The 16,471-nt window shown below is 38.6% G+C and overlaps 2 protein-coding genes across 4 annotated transcripts in view; both read right to left on the bottom strand.

Moving 5' to 3' along the window:
- The window catches only part of LOC139144580 (ERO1-like protein beta), a 306,244-nt gene that overhangs the window by 206,238 nt on the left and 83,535 nt on the right, over positions 1–16,471 (bottom strand). For both annotated transcript variants that reach the window (XM_070715304.1, XM_070715305.1), the window contains exon 6: positions 2,644–2,764. In XM_070715304.1, the coding sequence (XP_070571405.1) occupies positions 2,644–2,764 (121 nt within the window). The remainder of the gene's footprint in view (positions 1–2,643; positions 2,765–16,471) is intronic.
- Positions 8,772–16,291, bottom strand: LOC139144577 (uncharacterized). 2 transcript variants are annotated; one of them, XM_070715299.1, is made up of 3 exons: positions 13,298–16,291; positions 10,383–10,517; positions 8,772–10,244 (listed from the first exon to the last, which is right to left on the bottom strand). In XM_070715299.1, the coding sequence occupies exons 1-3, from the start codon at positions 13,982–13,984 to the stop codon at positions 8,772–8,774; spliced, it is 2,295 nt and encodes a 764-aa protein (XP_070571400.1). In that variant the 5' UTR covers positions 13,985–16,291. The 2 variants fall into 2 exon arrangements, with proteins under 2 accessions (XP_070571400.1, XP_070571401.1); XM_070715300.1 differs by lacking the exon at positions 10,383–10,517 and having other exon boundaries at positions 13,298–14,000.

Consider the following 16,471-nt stretch of genomic DNA (forward strand, 5'->3'; position numbering starts at 1 on the left):
ATGAATACGATGAGAAACTAAATTTTTATTTTTCTCGGCCTTATACATGGGAGTCTATGGACTGCCTTATACATGGGAGTCTATGGACTGCCTTATACATGGGAGTCTATGGACTGCCTTATACATGGGAGTCTATGGAGGTGAAAACTAAAAAGTCCTCTTACATGGCCAAATTTGATCGCATTGTGAAACAAATCGACGTGCATCTGTACGAGGTAGGGTACTATCCTTTTACCAAGTTTGAACGAAATCGCTCCAGGCGTCTCTGAGATATCTGCGTGAACGGACGCACGCACGAACGGACAGACGGACGGACATGACCAAACCTATAAGTCCCCCCGGACGACTAAAAATAGGTTGTCACATTGCAGGACATTGTCTCAACCATTTGATGTACCGGTATGCTGATGATATAGTCCTTATATGTCCGTCTGTTAAAGGTCTGAATAGACTTTTTAAAACTTGTAGTAATTATACATCTTCACACGATATTGTCTTTAAGGCAAATAAGTCAAAGTGTATATTTGTAATGCCAAAGCAATGCGGAATCACTCGCATTCCTCATGTGTATTGAAATGGCTCTGTTCTTACTTTTGTAAAGAAACATTTGTACCTTGGGGTTATGTTAAATAATTTAGGAAATGACGTTGATGTTATTAAGCGACAGATGAGGAGTTTCTATGCAAGTGCCAACTCTTTGATTAGGACTTTCTATAAATGTTCTTCTTCAGTTAAAATATGCCTTCTTAAGGTAAAGGGCGACGAATTCGGACGCGCACACGCTTTTGAACGTTTCTGCGCAGATTTAACTCCAGCCTGCCGCAAATGGGTTATTTTGTAGCGCATGTACTTAACATCACCTGTCATTGTTGAAATTGCGCTTTTACCTAATCTTTTGACCTAGTGTCTTAGAAATACATGTGACCTATAACCTTGTCATATTTTGACCCCCTAGGAAGCCGTTTTTTATTCACTATGAGCGAAAAATTAACATTTCTCTCCCATTTATATGGCGCAAATTACCCATTCACCTGGAGATATTGTAAAAAGTAGCGTGGTGACACCCTTTTATTAAAAGTGTAAACTAAATGGTATTATGTCAGGAGTTTATTCGCCAAGTTTTGTCAAAATGACACCATTCAAAGCGACAGGAAGAAAGTTCGAAAATTATGTAGTGATATAATTTCGATATCGTCATTTTGTAATCGATACTTATGTTAAAATTTCTTCACAAACATCATGAAAACTTTACATTCGATAGATATGGATCTTAAGTCTTGGTATTTATAAAAATTAACTCATTTGCTAAGCGTTTTATAATTGCTTTCTTTAGTTTAAGTGAATTATATCATTTTTATTTATTTCTAACGACGCCATTTTAACGTCCGTTTCCATAGAAACAAGCGTGGTGACCCCCATTTTTTATTTCATTTATGCATTTGCACAACTTCCAAGAATTTTTGTGCAAAGTTTCAAGAAAATGACACCACAAATTAATTTTGACGTAATTCGTAGTACTTCACCTTAAGGCATATTGTTCTGCTCTGTACTGTTCCCATCTTTGGAGTACTTACACTGAGAAATGTATCAATGATGTCAAAGTTTTATATAATAACGTTTTAGAATATTGTTGGGCACTAGACACCGATTGAGTATTTCAGAAACTTTTGTCCGTCATTGCATCATGACATTTCAAAGTAAACAATTGATGGCCCATTCTAATTTTTACTTTCGTTTGATGACAGCAAAAATCATCTCATCACAGCAGCTTTATCTTTTGATATAATTCGACACAGCAACTTTTGGCGCAAGATTTTCTCAGACTGTTTTTAAACTTTTTGTACTTGTGTTCCAAGTGAAGAGTATGTCTTATTTTGTTTTATTTTCTTGTTGAGTAAGTTTTTTTGTTTTTTCCTCTGGTTTTATGAGGACATTCTCGAATTAAAGAATAAATAAAAGATATTTTGCTAGGTAATCAGCAACTGTAAAGACAAAAGGGAAATAAAGGCACATTGTGTAGCTGATAGTTTGCCATTTTTGGTAATATTTCAGGAATTTCCTGGTGCGATGTGACCCAACACTTTTTGGCAAAAGAAAGAACTCTTGTGAAATTAGAAATAAAAAATTGATGAAATTTACCTTTGATCCTGCGTCACTACGTTAAGTGACATGATCCAGCTGAATGTATATGGAATGTGGTATAAGAATGAACAACTGCATATCGTTTCATGAACTTGAGTAAGCATTTCTTGACATATTACCAGATTAATGAAAATTTAATTCGCTAAATATGCAAATTATCACAATATTACATATCTAATTGTGAGTTATTAGAGCTCTGTGTGACCAATATTAGTAAAAAGTTTCATCAAATTTGCCACAGTCTCTCAAAGAGAGACTAATTATGCAAATTATACCTATGCATGCCAGACCAGAAATAATGGCGATGCGTTTGTATGCCATAGTGTACCGGTATTATCCTTATACCATGTTTGAAAGGAATTAGGTCTGGAGTGTCTGAGATATCTGCATGGATGGACAGATGGACAGACAGATGGATGCATTGACGCATAGATGAATGGAACCCAAACCATAAGTCCCTTGGACTTTGTCTGCTGGGACTAACAAAATAATCTCACTTACTTGAAGCAGTTTTCCTTGTAAATACTGTTCCATATTCTCCTTGGTGAGAATCCTTTGTAGCCAGTGTAACGTTCTGGATTTAACAGTAAATCTACATACTCCATGTCAATAGATGATTCATCTAAAGTTGGAGAGACAGTATAAAAAATAGCGTAAAGGACATTGTGCTCACATTCAGTTTAAATTTGTCCATTCAAGAAATATCTAAACCAGAAAAGCAAGAATGATGAAAGTAAATAAGGTCAACTTCAGGAAGATGCATATCAACTTCGATAGCAAAGGAACAAGCAGATCCTACATACAAAAGCAAATGTCAAGAAACAAGTCATTGACAATGACATAGTCCCCACTTGTAATAGGAGTATTAGTCTTGATGGGGCAGGGAAATGTGGTCATTAAGAAGTATCACTGGAGTGTACATGTTGAGAACTATGGGCACATATAGGTCTATGTCGTTGTTCCCAATTTGAAACACATGAGGCATGTCTAAGTTATGGTTCTAAATCGGACAAAAAAGATCAGACCTCCAGCTGTATTGGCCAGCCAAGAAATACATATGCGCATAATAAATGAGGTACAAGATGTGACATCTTAAGGTCTAATATCCTATCAAAATTGGAGGGTATAGAACTTGTGGTCGCTTTGGAAACGTGCGGTTCTTCCGAACAGCTGGCTATGTATGAAAGTATGATATTCCCTTGGGCTTTGGTCGGACTTTTATCTCAGCAAAATGAAATTACATGTGTTTACGTTGTTTATCTGTTATCCCTGAAAATCAAATAGCTACCCCGACAGCGAAACTACTTTTAGTCACGTGATTTGTAAATCCCGTGACATTTATGTATGCAACATTTCAACAACTGAACAGGTCAAACAGAAAGGTTGCGGTTCTGGCTCAAGGGCGTTCACAACCGTTGACTTGAGTATCTCCCGAAATTGTTAACATAAACGCTCGATCTTTGCTCTAAAGATCAATAGCCTAAAAATGACAGTCTTAAATTTATTTCTGTATACCTTGCTAGGTCTGTGAAAACAACTCGTCATCAGTGCAGTGCGCGTCGCATCGACATGACATTCTGAGGAATGTTTTTTTGCTTTGCACTAACATCGACACGCTGTTCGTTCACGAACGGGAGAGACTGCTTCATACAGCTCTGGGTGTTAGGGCTGTGTGTTCTCGGCGTTATACGGCCTCCCACCATAATGCCGGGAATAAACAGCCTCGTGCCACTATCGAGGTGTACCTCAATGGTAATATTTAAAACTTCTGTTTCTGTCGCATCTCGTCATGTTTCCCAGGTCGGACAAAGTCACCTTACGGCAGTACGGTCTTATGTTACAAGTCACCGAAATTGTACCTTAGACGCCCCGGGGTTCACACGACGACGAGATCAGCGACATAGACATTAGAAATATAGATTCAAGCTACTTTTGTGGAGGCAAATTGTTTGCGTAAAATGCCTGGCGATAGGACAGGTTATGCAGTTGACAGCACCGATACTTTTAGCCCTGCGTACCGAGCTGTGTGTTCCGGGCGTACACGGCTGTGTAACGCCCGGAACACACAGCACGGTACGCAGGGCTACGATACTTTCACAACTTATTGGTCATTTTCGAAGCTGGATTTTCAACATAATGACAAGCCATAGATGATATTCAATTATTTAATATTTTCGTTCCTCATAGAGAATAAATTCTAGTTTATTGACCGCAGTGAACTACCTCGCTGAACACAGTGCATGTGTTAACTTATAGCAAGACATTGCGCCGATTCAATAAAACATAATTATTAGTACGAGAAATCAGTAAGCCAGTGAAAACACTTGCATTTTTCCACGACGTCATTACTGTTGACTTAGCTTACGGTATACAACCTAACAAACTATCGTACCACCATGGAGCTAAAAACAGACTAGCTCCGTGGTCATCAAGTAAAACAGCTAGATGGGAGCACAGTGGCCCGTGATCACAGTAACGGACAAAAATACAAGTTGTAGGTTTTCAAAACCAATTTTATTAAGATGCAAGCTCACATTTCCCGGTCGCTCCGATTCTCACACCTGTGTAAAAAGGACATGTGGTTAATAAATTGACCGGGCAACAATAATAATAGAGCAATGTTCAGAACTATTGAAAGACTATTAGTTTGTAGAAACTGGTGATCACATCTTGGTTCGCACTATTGATAAGCGAAAGGACTGTGTCCTTGTCATGATCGAAGGGCAAAAAGGCAATGGCAAGGAGCTGTTGTGATGACGATAAAGATGCTTTGCAGAAATAAACAAGGACAGAGAGAAATCACAGCGATATGGAGACTACACCAGATTTCTATTGTTTTGATGCTGTGGCCATCTATTCTATGCAATACGTTCAGCGATACTTGTACTTTTATTGCTGCTGTAATGTTGCTCAAGTGTTTTGGCAATGTTACCCTAGACAGTGTATCAAATGTCAAATGCCCTTGTTAAAGGGACATTATTTGTATCTTTTGACCTTATATTGTTGCAAACGAGAAGTTGATAATGTTGTTCAACTTATTGAAAGATGTCTAAAGAACAGTCGACCATAGACAACTTCCATCCCGTTTGCGTACACTGTATAAAAAACCGTGGGTGAGAGGTTAATGGTGGGCTACCGTTGACCTGCGATCAGACCACACTGCTAACTGCTATCTAGGCCGCTATAAGCATCCGCGTGTAAAAAAATAAACCATACGAAGTGAAAGTCGAGAGCGCAGTGTAGCAGTTTCGGGATTCCCTATTACCGATGCCGTTTGCTCGGTCACATTTTGACGCTCAGTTATTCATGGAGCTCTTGACGGCCAATCCTGCTCTTAGATACACCATTCTTTGCTGCTACAGAGCACATTTTTGTAATGGGCATTGCAAATGCCTACAAGCTGCAAGAAGCCGACGACTCGGACAAGGCCTATAATTGCGGATTTTTTCGTCTCGTTTGTACCTCCATATGTAGACTTGCCCAAAGCCCGTGGGCATAGAAATGTCAAAACAGAGTACAATGAAGGGATAAACTTGAGTAGACAGTCACGTTATTGTCGAGATGATCGCGAAATTGAAGCATATACAACAGAGGGGCCTCTACTGTCTGCTTTGGCGACTGACACGTACATCATGTACATTGTTGGGTGAAAGCTAGCTCTGCGTGGCAGGGTTGTGCCAAATCGCTGGCAGCACCTCGGTTGCGGCGTACAGTTTCTCCACCAAAAACAACCCATTTTTAATCCCAAACTCGCACTGAGTTTCGTTTTCGAGCACACCCGCCTCGCCTGGGTACACGATTAGCCCCTGCATACAGGTCTTTGTGTTCCCGGCGTTATATGGCGAGGAGGCCGTATGACGCCGGGAACACACAGACCTGTATGCAGGGCTAGGTACACAATGTGTTCAGCTGCGCTTCTAAACTTACGCAAAACCCATGGAGGCCGTAAGCGACATATAGGGTCTAGGCAACTGTCATTGCGATGTACTCACTTTTGGTTCGAATGCGATGCAACTGATACACATAATTACACGATGCATAGAGAATAACAACATTCGAACAGATCTTGTGTATCGAGAGGTGACTCCAATCGCGAGCAGTATCAATCGACAGTACAGTACCCGCTCGGCGCTGTGTCACGATGTCACAGATGCTACACCGTGCACTGTTCAGTCCGAGTGCGATGTTTCCAAGTTCAACAAGTGATCATGTCGTGTTTGTAAAACGAACCAACGTAATGGCAAGAAAATGCCCTACAAATCCTGAAAGTTGACGAAGATTTGCTAACGATCTCTGTACCTGTTTCACTATCACCACAGCAATCTGACATCGTTTTAGTTTTACCATTAACCCAATTGCGTTTATGGTTTTATTTGTTTCACAGTCCGTGTCATCGATACTAAAATCAAACTTACAAGCAAATGCCCTGTTTATTTCACTATTTGACAGTAGTTTGTGAGACATGCACTTGTTTATGCGCCGTGAGCTCATCGATATGCATTGTGCTGAAGTTAGTGTGTAGTTGACGGCCGCTCAGCGTTCTAGCTGTCCTTTGATAGTTGACGTATGCGTAGTAATATTGGTCATGTACTGGGGTTCAATCATGGCGGTTGGTTCAAATCGCACGGACGCCCTTACCAACATTGAACCTTGCCGTAATGAGCAAGAAGGTGGTTTTACATATCCTTGAAGCCGTCCATAGTCACAATTTAGGTCTCCTATTGATTTGACCGGGGATTTCAGTCATCGAAAAAATGAAAAAAAAATGAAAAGATACAAATAATGTCCCTTTAACACTTTTCGTCATGTTTTATTACTTCAAAATAAATAAATGGTAGCCAGAGTTGTATCAACACTACCGATATGACACTACCAGCAGCACGCTTCACTTGGCACAAGTTTCTTTAATAGGTATATTTTCAAAGAGTACACGAAATTCATTGCAATGCATGTCTATTTGACAGCATAAGAAGGTCAAACCATGGAGGTCCTACCTTGATGGTCAAACTGAGGATTGACAGTCACAGTAAAATTTCAGTCATAAACACAACTTCATACGACACTTGTCAATCCTGTTCTTACAACCTTGTTCAATAAATTAGCATATCAATGATTCTTTATTGGAGTGCTGCGCCGATCGACTCCTCTCAAAGCCGACTGCAGCTGACAAGGGTCAGGAGGTCAAAGAAATTAACCTATTGTCAACATTCATGAGACTGGAAGAGCTAATTAAATAGCTGATTAGGGCCCAGGACGGCTTCCCTCTGCGTCCTGCAGAGTCTCGAGGGACTCCTTGGCGTGCCGACTGTTTTGATTATGATTTCCTCCCTAATGCCAAAAAAAAAAAATAGTTTGTTTCTCATCCTAGGCATCATGCAAAAATGATGCGGTGACGCGGTTTGGTTTTTTTTTGCTGCTACTTTTTTTTTTTATTCAACCATCAACAACAACGCGCTTACAACATGAGAACATAGGAATGCATGCAGGGATAATGCACAGCAAATTTTTAGCATATCAACAGTGCTGCTTTTTGACTGTTAGTACAGAATGCAGTTTTGATAGCTTTCAATGACATAGTGTACAGTTCTGAATGGAATGTTACAGCACTGTGTGATGTTCAATGTTCTGTCTAGTTCAGTTTTGTTTATCATAAAATATTTGTGTTGCTTTGGTATGATCTGAACGGTTTAATTTGTTCTTTTAGTGAAAACTTTTCTTTTTCGTTTAAGATATCGTGGATTTTTTCCATAACAAGTATCACAAGTTGGATAAACATCAACGGCTGCTTCTCCAGTGACCAATGAACTGCTATCAGCACAGTAGCAACATACAGCAGGGAAGACTCCAGAGCTGTAGTAGGGTATTTCTATTGGTTGGTTGCACTTGACATCTCTCCTTACATAAACCAACTTCAATATGTGGTTTTCTACACCATCAGGGACATTTGCCTCCAACGTAGAACCACATGAGTAATCTACATCATCAAGGGCTGCTTCAAGCTGGATTTTCTGCTCATTTGTTAACTTCTTAGCACTGTGTAACACACGGGGTTTGATGGTTTGCCTCACTCTGCCGGCTGTCTGAGCACTTGGGTTGAAGGGTACACCATGATGTTCATTCTTTTGCCGTTGAAGGGATGGTTGCTGACATTCACTAGTAGGGGTTCCATAGACATCATTAAAGTCTTTATAGTGCAGGTTGTCATCTGCCATCATAGGGTCTGGTAAGAAGTGCAAATCACTAAACTTCTCTGTCGGCAATCTGGGTGCTTTGTGAAATGGACATGCTGAGTCATTGCACTTTTTCACTGTAAAAGCATAGGCACGGCTCTGACAGTGCTGCTCATAGAACTTTGATAGTGCAGCTGACTTTTGGGCTTCCTTCTTGGTGAGCTTCATATGTAGGGAACCATCTATTTGTTGCAGGCAATGTTGCAGTACTTCCATATCAGTATCAGATGCTGGCAAGAATACTTGAAAGGGTTCTTCCTTCAGTCTAAGGTTCTGCAGAAGTGATGTGATCAGACAGATGGGTTGCTGCAAGCCATCTGTTACAGCTTCTCTCAAACCAGGAATTTTCTTTGCTTGTTCTCTGATGTCTGCCATGGAGTTACACTTTTGAAAGATCTTTTAAAAATTTTCTGGCATACTGCTCCTCATTACACCTACTGCTTGTAGGGCCAAGTTGACAGTTGACATGATGCGTTCTGTTGGATTCTTCCATGAATGGCCAGGAGGCGTACGTGCAGCTACAACAGCGTCATAGTCACCATGGAGAAAGATAGCAATGTATGTCAACTGGACTGACAGATAACTAACTCTGTGATCAGGCCCACCATCAGTGTATACAAAGAGCAATTCTGATCTGATGTCTTCTCCCTTGAGAATTTGGCACAACTCTGCAGCATGTCTTTGCGGTGATGAACTCTGGAAAGTGCTATCTTTGATTCCTGCAAACACCCTGCTCCTGTAGAAACTGCCTTCAATATTCTCTGGAATATCTACTCGCAAGGTGATGCTAGGAGTCAAGGTGAGCTTGGTAAAATCATGGTCAGACACTTGGAAACTTTGACCAGACCCAACCAGCACCTGTTTTCCACGCTCAACAGCAGCTACAGGATGGCCTGGTTCCCCTACCTTGATTTTGTGTTTGTCATCCATGGTAACAAATGTTGCATTTTCTCGAAACCGAATGGCCATTTCCTTCTCATAGCGAAAAATGGCTGAAGCATAGTGTGCATCTTCGTGCTGGTTTCTGAGCTGCCGTTGTTGTACCATGTATTTGATATTCAAACGTCCTGTGTATTGTAGGGATGCTTTGGTACTTGGGTTTTTAGGCCAAAACTGTAACCTAAGCCACTGTTTGGATGGAATGGCTGTGCCAGGAGGACATCTTTTCTCAACTGTTTCCAGCAAATGCCGAACTGACATTGCCGTTGCAAGATAGCAGATACTATCATGCCTTCGCTCTTGGACTGCGGTTTCCACCACATTGGACAGATATGTATCAGTCTGATCCCAAAATACATCGTATTTTGCTGGACGGCCACAGTTGAGTTCACGCAGGTCAACCACAATGTCAGGATCCTGGAAGTCCAGCATATGTTGAAGTCTTTGATCCATATCACTTGATACAGCAGTACAGTCATTTGTCAGCCTTCTGTACATTTCCCTCAAGTAGACAGGTTTCACATTAGCCACTTTTCCGAATTTGTCACAAAATTCTCTTCTCATCTGTCTTGTATGAAAGTGGGGCACCAGCTCTTGTATTTCTGTGGACAGAGTTGTTGCTTTGGTCAATATGGTGTCTTCTCCATCATTGGTATCTACCTTCCACATAAAATGAAAGTTTCCAACATTTCCGCCAGCTGCATATGTGTACAGAGTTGCCTTGAATGGTAATCCTGCCCTCTTTACTAGGCAAATGAAATTGTACCGTGCACGACTGTCAGTAGGCAGGAGTTCATTCACATTGACAAACTGGTAGTTATCCTTCTCACGTAGAGCAGCAATCACTGGGGCCAATTTCCTTGAAGTATCCAGAGACTGAAAAGTTGCAACTTTCAGTTGAATGATACCAATGGAATCCTCAGCACCACGTACCTTGTAAAATTAAAAAATTAAAAATACCAATTAAAAATAAATCACATACAATTGTAGAATACCACTTGGTATATAGGGAGCAGTGAATATGTGTTTTACTTGTTATGTGTTATGCAAGAGGTATGAATCAATACTCACTGGATGCAGTAATTTCTGCTGACTTGAAACACAGACACACTTTTCTTTCAAATATACTGCATATTTATGAAGATTCTCTGCAAGAGTTTGAACAGATTTTCTGATCTTAGCCCACTCATCCTTCAAAATCCATGTCTGCAAAATATGAGAGACAAGAAAAGTTTGAGAAAACAATGAAATATTTCAATTACTAATTTTCCTGTATAAATTTTCACAGTTGCAAAGTTTAACATTTTTTCATATACACAATCAAATAATTGATTAAAAAGACTATCACAAACAACAGCATTTCAAGTTGTACAGGTATGTCTACTAAATGTTTGAATGAACAACACTATATCTTCATTTTGTGACTTCATCAGGGATACTGAATTTTATCACTTGTCATATGAAAGTGTTCTCATCCATATTAAAAAGTATTTTGCTTGCCACCATCACAGAGTTAAAAAAGTACAATGACTGGAGACTGTGTGTATATATATAGCTACATATAGAACTTCTTAAATTTTTTTCAAGTGAAAAAAGATGGAATTTGAATTTGAATTTTTGAATTTAATTTTTCTAAGTCAATGCATCCATAAATGGATTTTTATGTATTGAATAAAATACACAAAGATACACTAAATATATACATATAGGTACAGTATACAAGACACAACAATAGTAAACAGAAAATAAACAATTCAAAAAGATGGAGGATGGGACAACTGTATATGTGTTTTAAAAGTTACCTATTAATAAAAATAGCGTCAATGACACTGTAGCTCCCATCCTGGACTACTTAGTGTTTGTTCTCTGGTCAGATATTTGAACATGTGTGAAAGGGATAAAGTGCATGAAGTGAAAAAACTTAAATGAAATGTACTGGAGACAGTGAAATATGTTTAATGTAATTATTCAGAATATAAAATGGAAAAAATACAGAATTAGATATATCGAATACTGTGATACAACCATATTAACTCAACAAGTCATTTACAATGACATAGTCCCCACTTGTAATAGGAGTATTAGTCTTGATGGGGCAGGAAAATGTGGTCATTAAGAAGTATCACTGGAGTGTATATGTTGAGATCTATGGGCACATAGGTCTATGTTGTTGTTCCCAATTTGAAACACATGAGGCATGTTTAAGTTATGGTTCTAAATCGGGAAAAAAAATCAGACCTCTAGCAGTATTGGCCAGCCAAGAAATACATATGCGCATTATAAATGAGGTACAAGATGTGACATCTTAAGGTCTAATATCCTATCAAAATTGGAGGGTATAGAACTTGTGGTTACTGAAATATGCATATATATGTATAATCAAGGTCAAAGGTCATCGAGGTCACATGACATTTTGAAAAAAAAAATTATATTGCTAAATTAATCCCTATATGCCAAAAAATCAGATCTCTAGCTCTATTCGCTTGCCCAGAATTAGATGTGTACATAATTAATGAGGTAAAGCGTGTGTTGTCATAAGGTCTCCCATCCTACTAAATACAAAGGACATAGCACTTGTGGTTACTTATTTATTGACATAAACATATATTTTAGGTAAAAGGTCATCGAGGTCACATGACATTTGGTCAAAAAATTTCTCTCCTATAGTTATCCCTATATACCAAAAATCAGACCTCTAGCTCTATTGGATCGCTCAAAATTAGATATGCACATAATTAATGAGGTACAATATGTGGCGTCATAAGGTGTCCCATCATACCATACATGAAGGCTGTAGCACTTGTGGTTACTGAGTTATGGACAAATATGTATATTCGAGGTCAAAGGTCACCGAGGTCACGTGCCATTTTGTCAAAAAAATTGTTTTGCTAAGTTATCCCCATATATACGAAAAATCAGACCTCTAGCTCTATTGGCTCGCTCAAAATTAGATATGTGCATAATTAATGAGGTACAATATGTGGCGTCACAAGCTGTCCCATCATACCATATATGAAGGGTGGTAGCACTTGTGGTTACTGAGTTATGGACAAATATGTATATTTGAGATAAAAGGTCATCAAGGTCACATGACATTTTGTCAAAATATCCGAGATATCTGCGTGAACGGATGGACTCACGGATGGACGAACAGACGGACATGACCCAATCTATAAGCTCACTGGACTTCATCCGTGGGGACTAAAAATTGTGTCACTGCATCCTTTATGCAATATGAATACGATGAGAAACTAAATTTTTATTTTTCGTGGCCTTATACATGGGAGTCTATGGAGATCTGCCTTATACATGGGAGTCTATGGACGTGTAAACTAAAAATATGCAAATTTCACCATGATTTGCCCAAATTTGGGAAAGGTCACTCCTATGCACTTCCATACCAAGTTTCAAATCAATCGGACTTGTGGTTTCAGAGCAGGAGATTTTTTGACCAAAAATGGGAGAAAATTACAAAAAAATTCATGAAAAATAGCAAGTCCAAGATACTGACCCAAGATGTGCACAATCATTTCATGTCAGCCCAAAGTACTTACATGCTAATTTTTCATGTAATCTGCTCAGTGGTTATTGAGTTTTTCAATTTTGACTGTTTTTACATTTTTTCACTTAATTTGCATATTTTTGGCAATGACAACTTCATTTGAACAAAATCTCATCTACAGCCCATCATCCATGTACACACCAAATATCAAGATGAAATGTACAGCGGTTTTGGAGTTTTTGATGTTGACGGACAGACATACAGACATACAGACATACAGACATACAGACATACAGACATACAGACATACAGACATTTCCCTAGCCTATAAGAATAGCTTCCATTGCCATATATACATATGGCTATGGGAGCTAATAATCAGTTGTAAAACAATTTTGCATATTTTATGGCAAATCATAATTTGTCAAATACACAGGGTATAGGCTAAAATAATGACTATTTTCAAATGTCTACCTTTCCTTACCTGTTCAAGGATGTTGAATAATTGCTGTGCTATAGATGTGAGTTCGTCAGCATTCAATGGCTTCAATACGTGTTTGTGAGATTGTGGTAAATTGTACCCCTGGAATATATCAAAGTTCTCTGGTATCGGGCAAGATCGTTGATGGAACGTTTGTCGATGTGGGTCAGTGATCCATAAACAGTCTCCGAGAACACGAACAAACTGATCTCCCATGGATTTACTTTGTTTTTGCCACCCTAGATCTTGACCTTGAAGCCACCTCACAATGGCATTATGCAGCTGAAATCTTGCGTTTGGTCTATCTATATTTCGGAAAGCTGGCCACACTTTTTCACCCCGAGAACGAAGCAGTAAATCAAATGCATTCACAGTAGGTCTGGTGCTTTTATTTGTGGGGTTTTCATCATTGTTCAACGTAAACTGAAAGTACTTGCCAAAGTCTAAGCAGTCGGTAACTTTCGCCGTTAACGGTACGCTCTGGAACTTTCCATTCAACTCCTTCGACACAAGCACCTCGACACAGCACTGTTCATAATCATTCGGTAGGATAAATCGATCGCCAGTGGACAACACTCCTCTTGTGAGGTCTTGATACACTTCTGTCAAAGAACACTGGGCATTTACATCCACGAGACCAAAGGGTCTCAGTACTTTCGCCCCGGTCGTGACTTTTATGGAGATAAACATGACAGATCACAATACGCCATGCATCATTCAGAACTGTACATTGCGCATGCCTAGTTAAGTTTACATACGCAGCCGTGTGTGGCGCACTATCGTCGCGTATTTTTGCGTTAGTTTTTTTTTCATTTTTTTTTCGTTCCCTCTTGAGATGCAAAAAAAAAAGGTTGGCGCGGCGGGTCTACATTGACGCGCGCGAGGATGAGAAACAAACTATTTTTTTTTTTGGCCTAAAATATAAATATTTGGGGGTTTTACAACACTTTGAGCAGAAAATTTATCTAATAACATCCCTCGGGACTTTTGTACCAAATTACAAAGCTATCAGACAAGTAATTTTGAGAACAAGTTTTCTTGACCATATGACAAAATTGTCTTAAAAATACGAATTTGCATATTTCACGACAATTTCCACATATCTAACTATTGTCATCCCTGGACATCTGTACACCAGATGTAAAAGCCGTCTGTCCAGGGGCTTTAAAATGAAAATATTTTTTACGATTTTTGACCAAAAATAACAAAATTGTCCCAAAACAGTTATATTTCAAATTTTGTCGTAATTCCAACAATTAGAAGGGTAACACCCTTGCAAACATCCAATCCAAATTTGAGAGCAATTGGGCTAGCGGTTTCAGAGAAGAAGAAATTTTACTTAAAATGAGAAAAATAACAAAAAATTCAGCAAAAATATAAAATTCAAGATATCTTCACGATATTCATCAAACTGATTTGGATCAACCTTAGTAACCTGTATACCAAATATCAAAGCTATCAGATTAGTTATTCTTGAATAAAAAAAATTTTGACCAAAAATTGGGAAAATTGCCCCAAAATTACAAATATTAAAATTTCAATTCAATTTGTATACACTTGACTGATGTCATCCTGAGAAACATGTATACCAACTTTCAGAGCAATCAGATGAATGGTTTCAGAGTTAAACATTTTTTTACTAAAAACTGAAAAAATTACCTGAAAAATAGGAACATGCAAATTTCATCCTAAATTTTACACACCTGCTTTAGAATACCTAAAGGAACCTGCACACCAAGTTTCAACCCTATCTGACCAACAGTTACATAGTTTTAGCAATTTGCAGGGTTTTTCCTTTTTTCCCCCTCATTTGCATATTTTTGACACTGACAAGTTCATTTGAACAAATTCACATCTCCACCCCTAGGTGCACCTGTACACCAAATACTAAGACAGTAGGTTCTGCCGTTTAGCTGTTTTTGATGTGGACGGACATACATACATACATACATACATACATACATACATACATACATACATACATACATACATACATACATACATACATACATACACACAGACATGCAAATGGAATGCAAATGAACTGATTCGGCTTATACGATTACCTCACATTGGTATACCAAATGTGAGCTAAAAAAACACAAGGCATACACCATCACACTTTGAACATTTCCGACAACATTTGAACTAAACGAACACCCATGCCAAACAACAAAATGATCGAATCAGAGGTTTTGAACATAAATTGAAAATACTGATTTTCACAAAAAAGGTAAAAAGTGACTTTAAAATGATTCAATCAAAAAAAGCTAAAAGATTGTTTGAGATGTTTGCCTGAGTGACCATCCAAAGTCAAATCAAATTTCAGAAAAATTTACTGAAGGGTTTTTGAGATATCTCTTGTCCACGGCACTTGGACCATACAGTCCAAAGGACTAAAAACTACTCCAAAAATACAAACAAGCAAATTTCACCAGAATTTGAAAGAACTGAACTGAGTTTACCTACAGAACCCTGCATGCCAACTTTCAACCTGATCTGGCCGGTAGTAAGAGAGTATTAGCAGTTTGCCGGAATTTTTGTTTTGATACCTCATTTACATATTTTTAACACTGACAATTATTTGAACAAATTCATACCTTCTCCAACGGGTGCACCTGCACCCTGAATACTAAGATGGTAAGTGCTACAGTTTTTGAGTTTTTGATAGGGACAGCCATACACTGCAAAAATACCGCAATAAGTTATACGGTGTCGCTCAAATTTGATCAGAATTGGTATATACCAGTATGGGTTACCAATGATCAACAATAAATGTTGTTTCTATCTGTTCAGTGCAGGAAAATTCTATTTTGATGTTATGACAATGATTTCTGCACAGTACAACCAGAAAAACAACAAGAAATATTTAAACCAGAAAAACAAGAATGACAAAAGTAATTAAGGTCTGAAACTTTAGGTACTGGAGGTCAACTTTAGCAACATGCATAGCAGAAACAAGCCCCTTTTAGTTTAAGTATAGACGGTCTACCCCCCCCCCCTGTCTATGGTTTCATCAGGTCAGTTAATATGTGACAGTTCATAAACAATGACAGGAAATGACTGAAGATCAGTGGAGTTGGCCTGTTTCTTTACTGGCCTGCACATTTGCAGGATTTCACTTTTTCTTACCTCATTTGCACATTTTTGACACTGATGTGTTCATTTGAACAAATT

This window comes from Ptychodera flava, chromosome 11 (genome assembly GCF_041260155.1).
Source record: "Ptychodera flava strain L36383 chromosome 11, AS_Pfla_20210202, whole genome shotgun sequence".
NCBI lineage: Eukaryota > Metazoa > Hemichordata > Enteropneusta > Ptychoderidae > Ptychodera > Ptychodera flava.

Excerpts from the sequence above, each read along its gene's own strand:
- LOC139144577 (XM_070715299.1), bottom strand. The coding sequence starts at position 13,984 with ATGTTTATCTCCATAAAAGTCACGACCGGGGCGAAAGTACTGAGACCC. Across the intron at positions 10,518-13,297 it reads TATTCAACATCCTTGAACAG|ACATGGATTTTGAAGGATGA; the intron begins GTAAGGAAAGGT and ends CATATTTTGCAG. Across the intron at positions 10,245-10,382 it reads AGCAGAAATTACTGCATCCA|GTACGTGGTGCTGAGGATTC; the intron begins GTGAGTATTGAT and ends TAATTTTACAAG.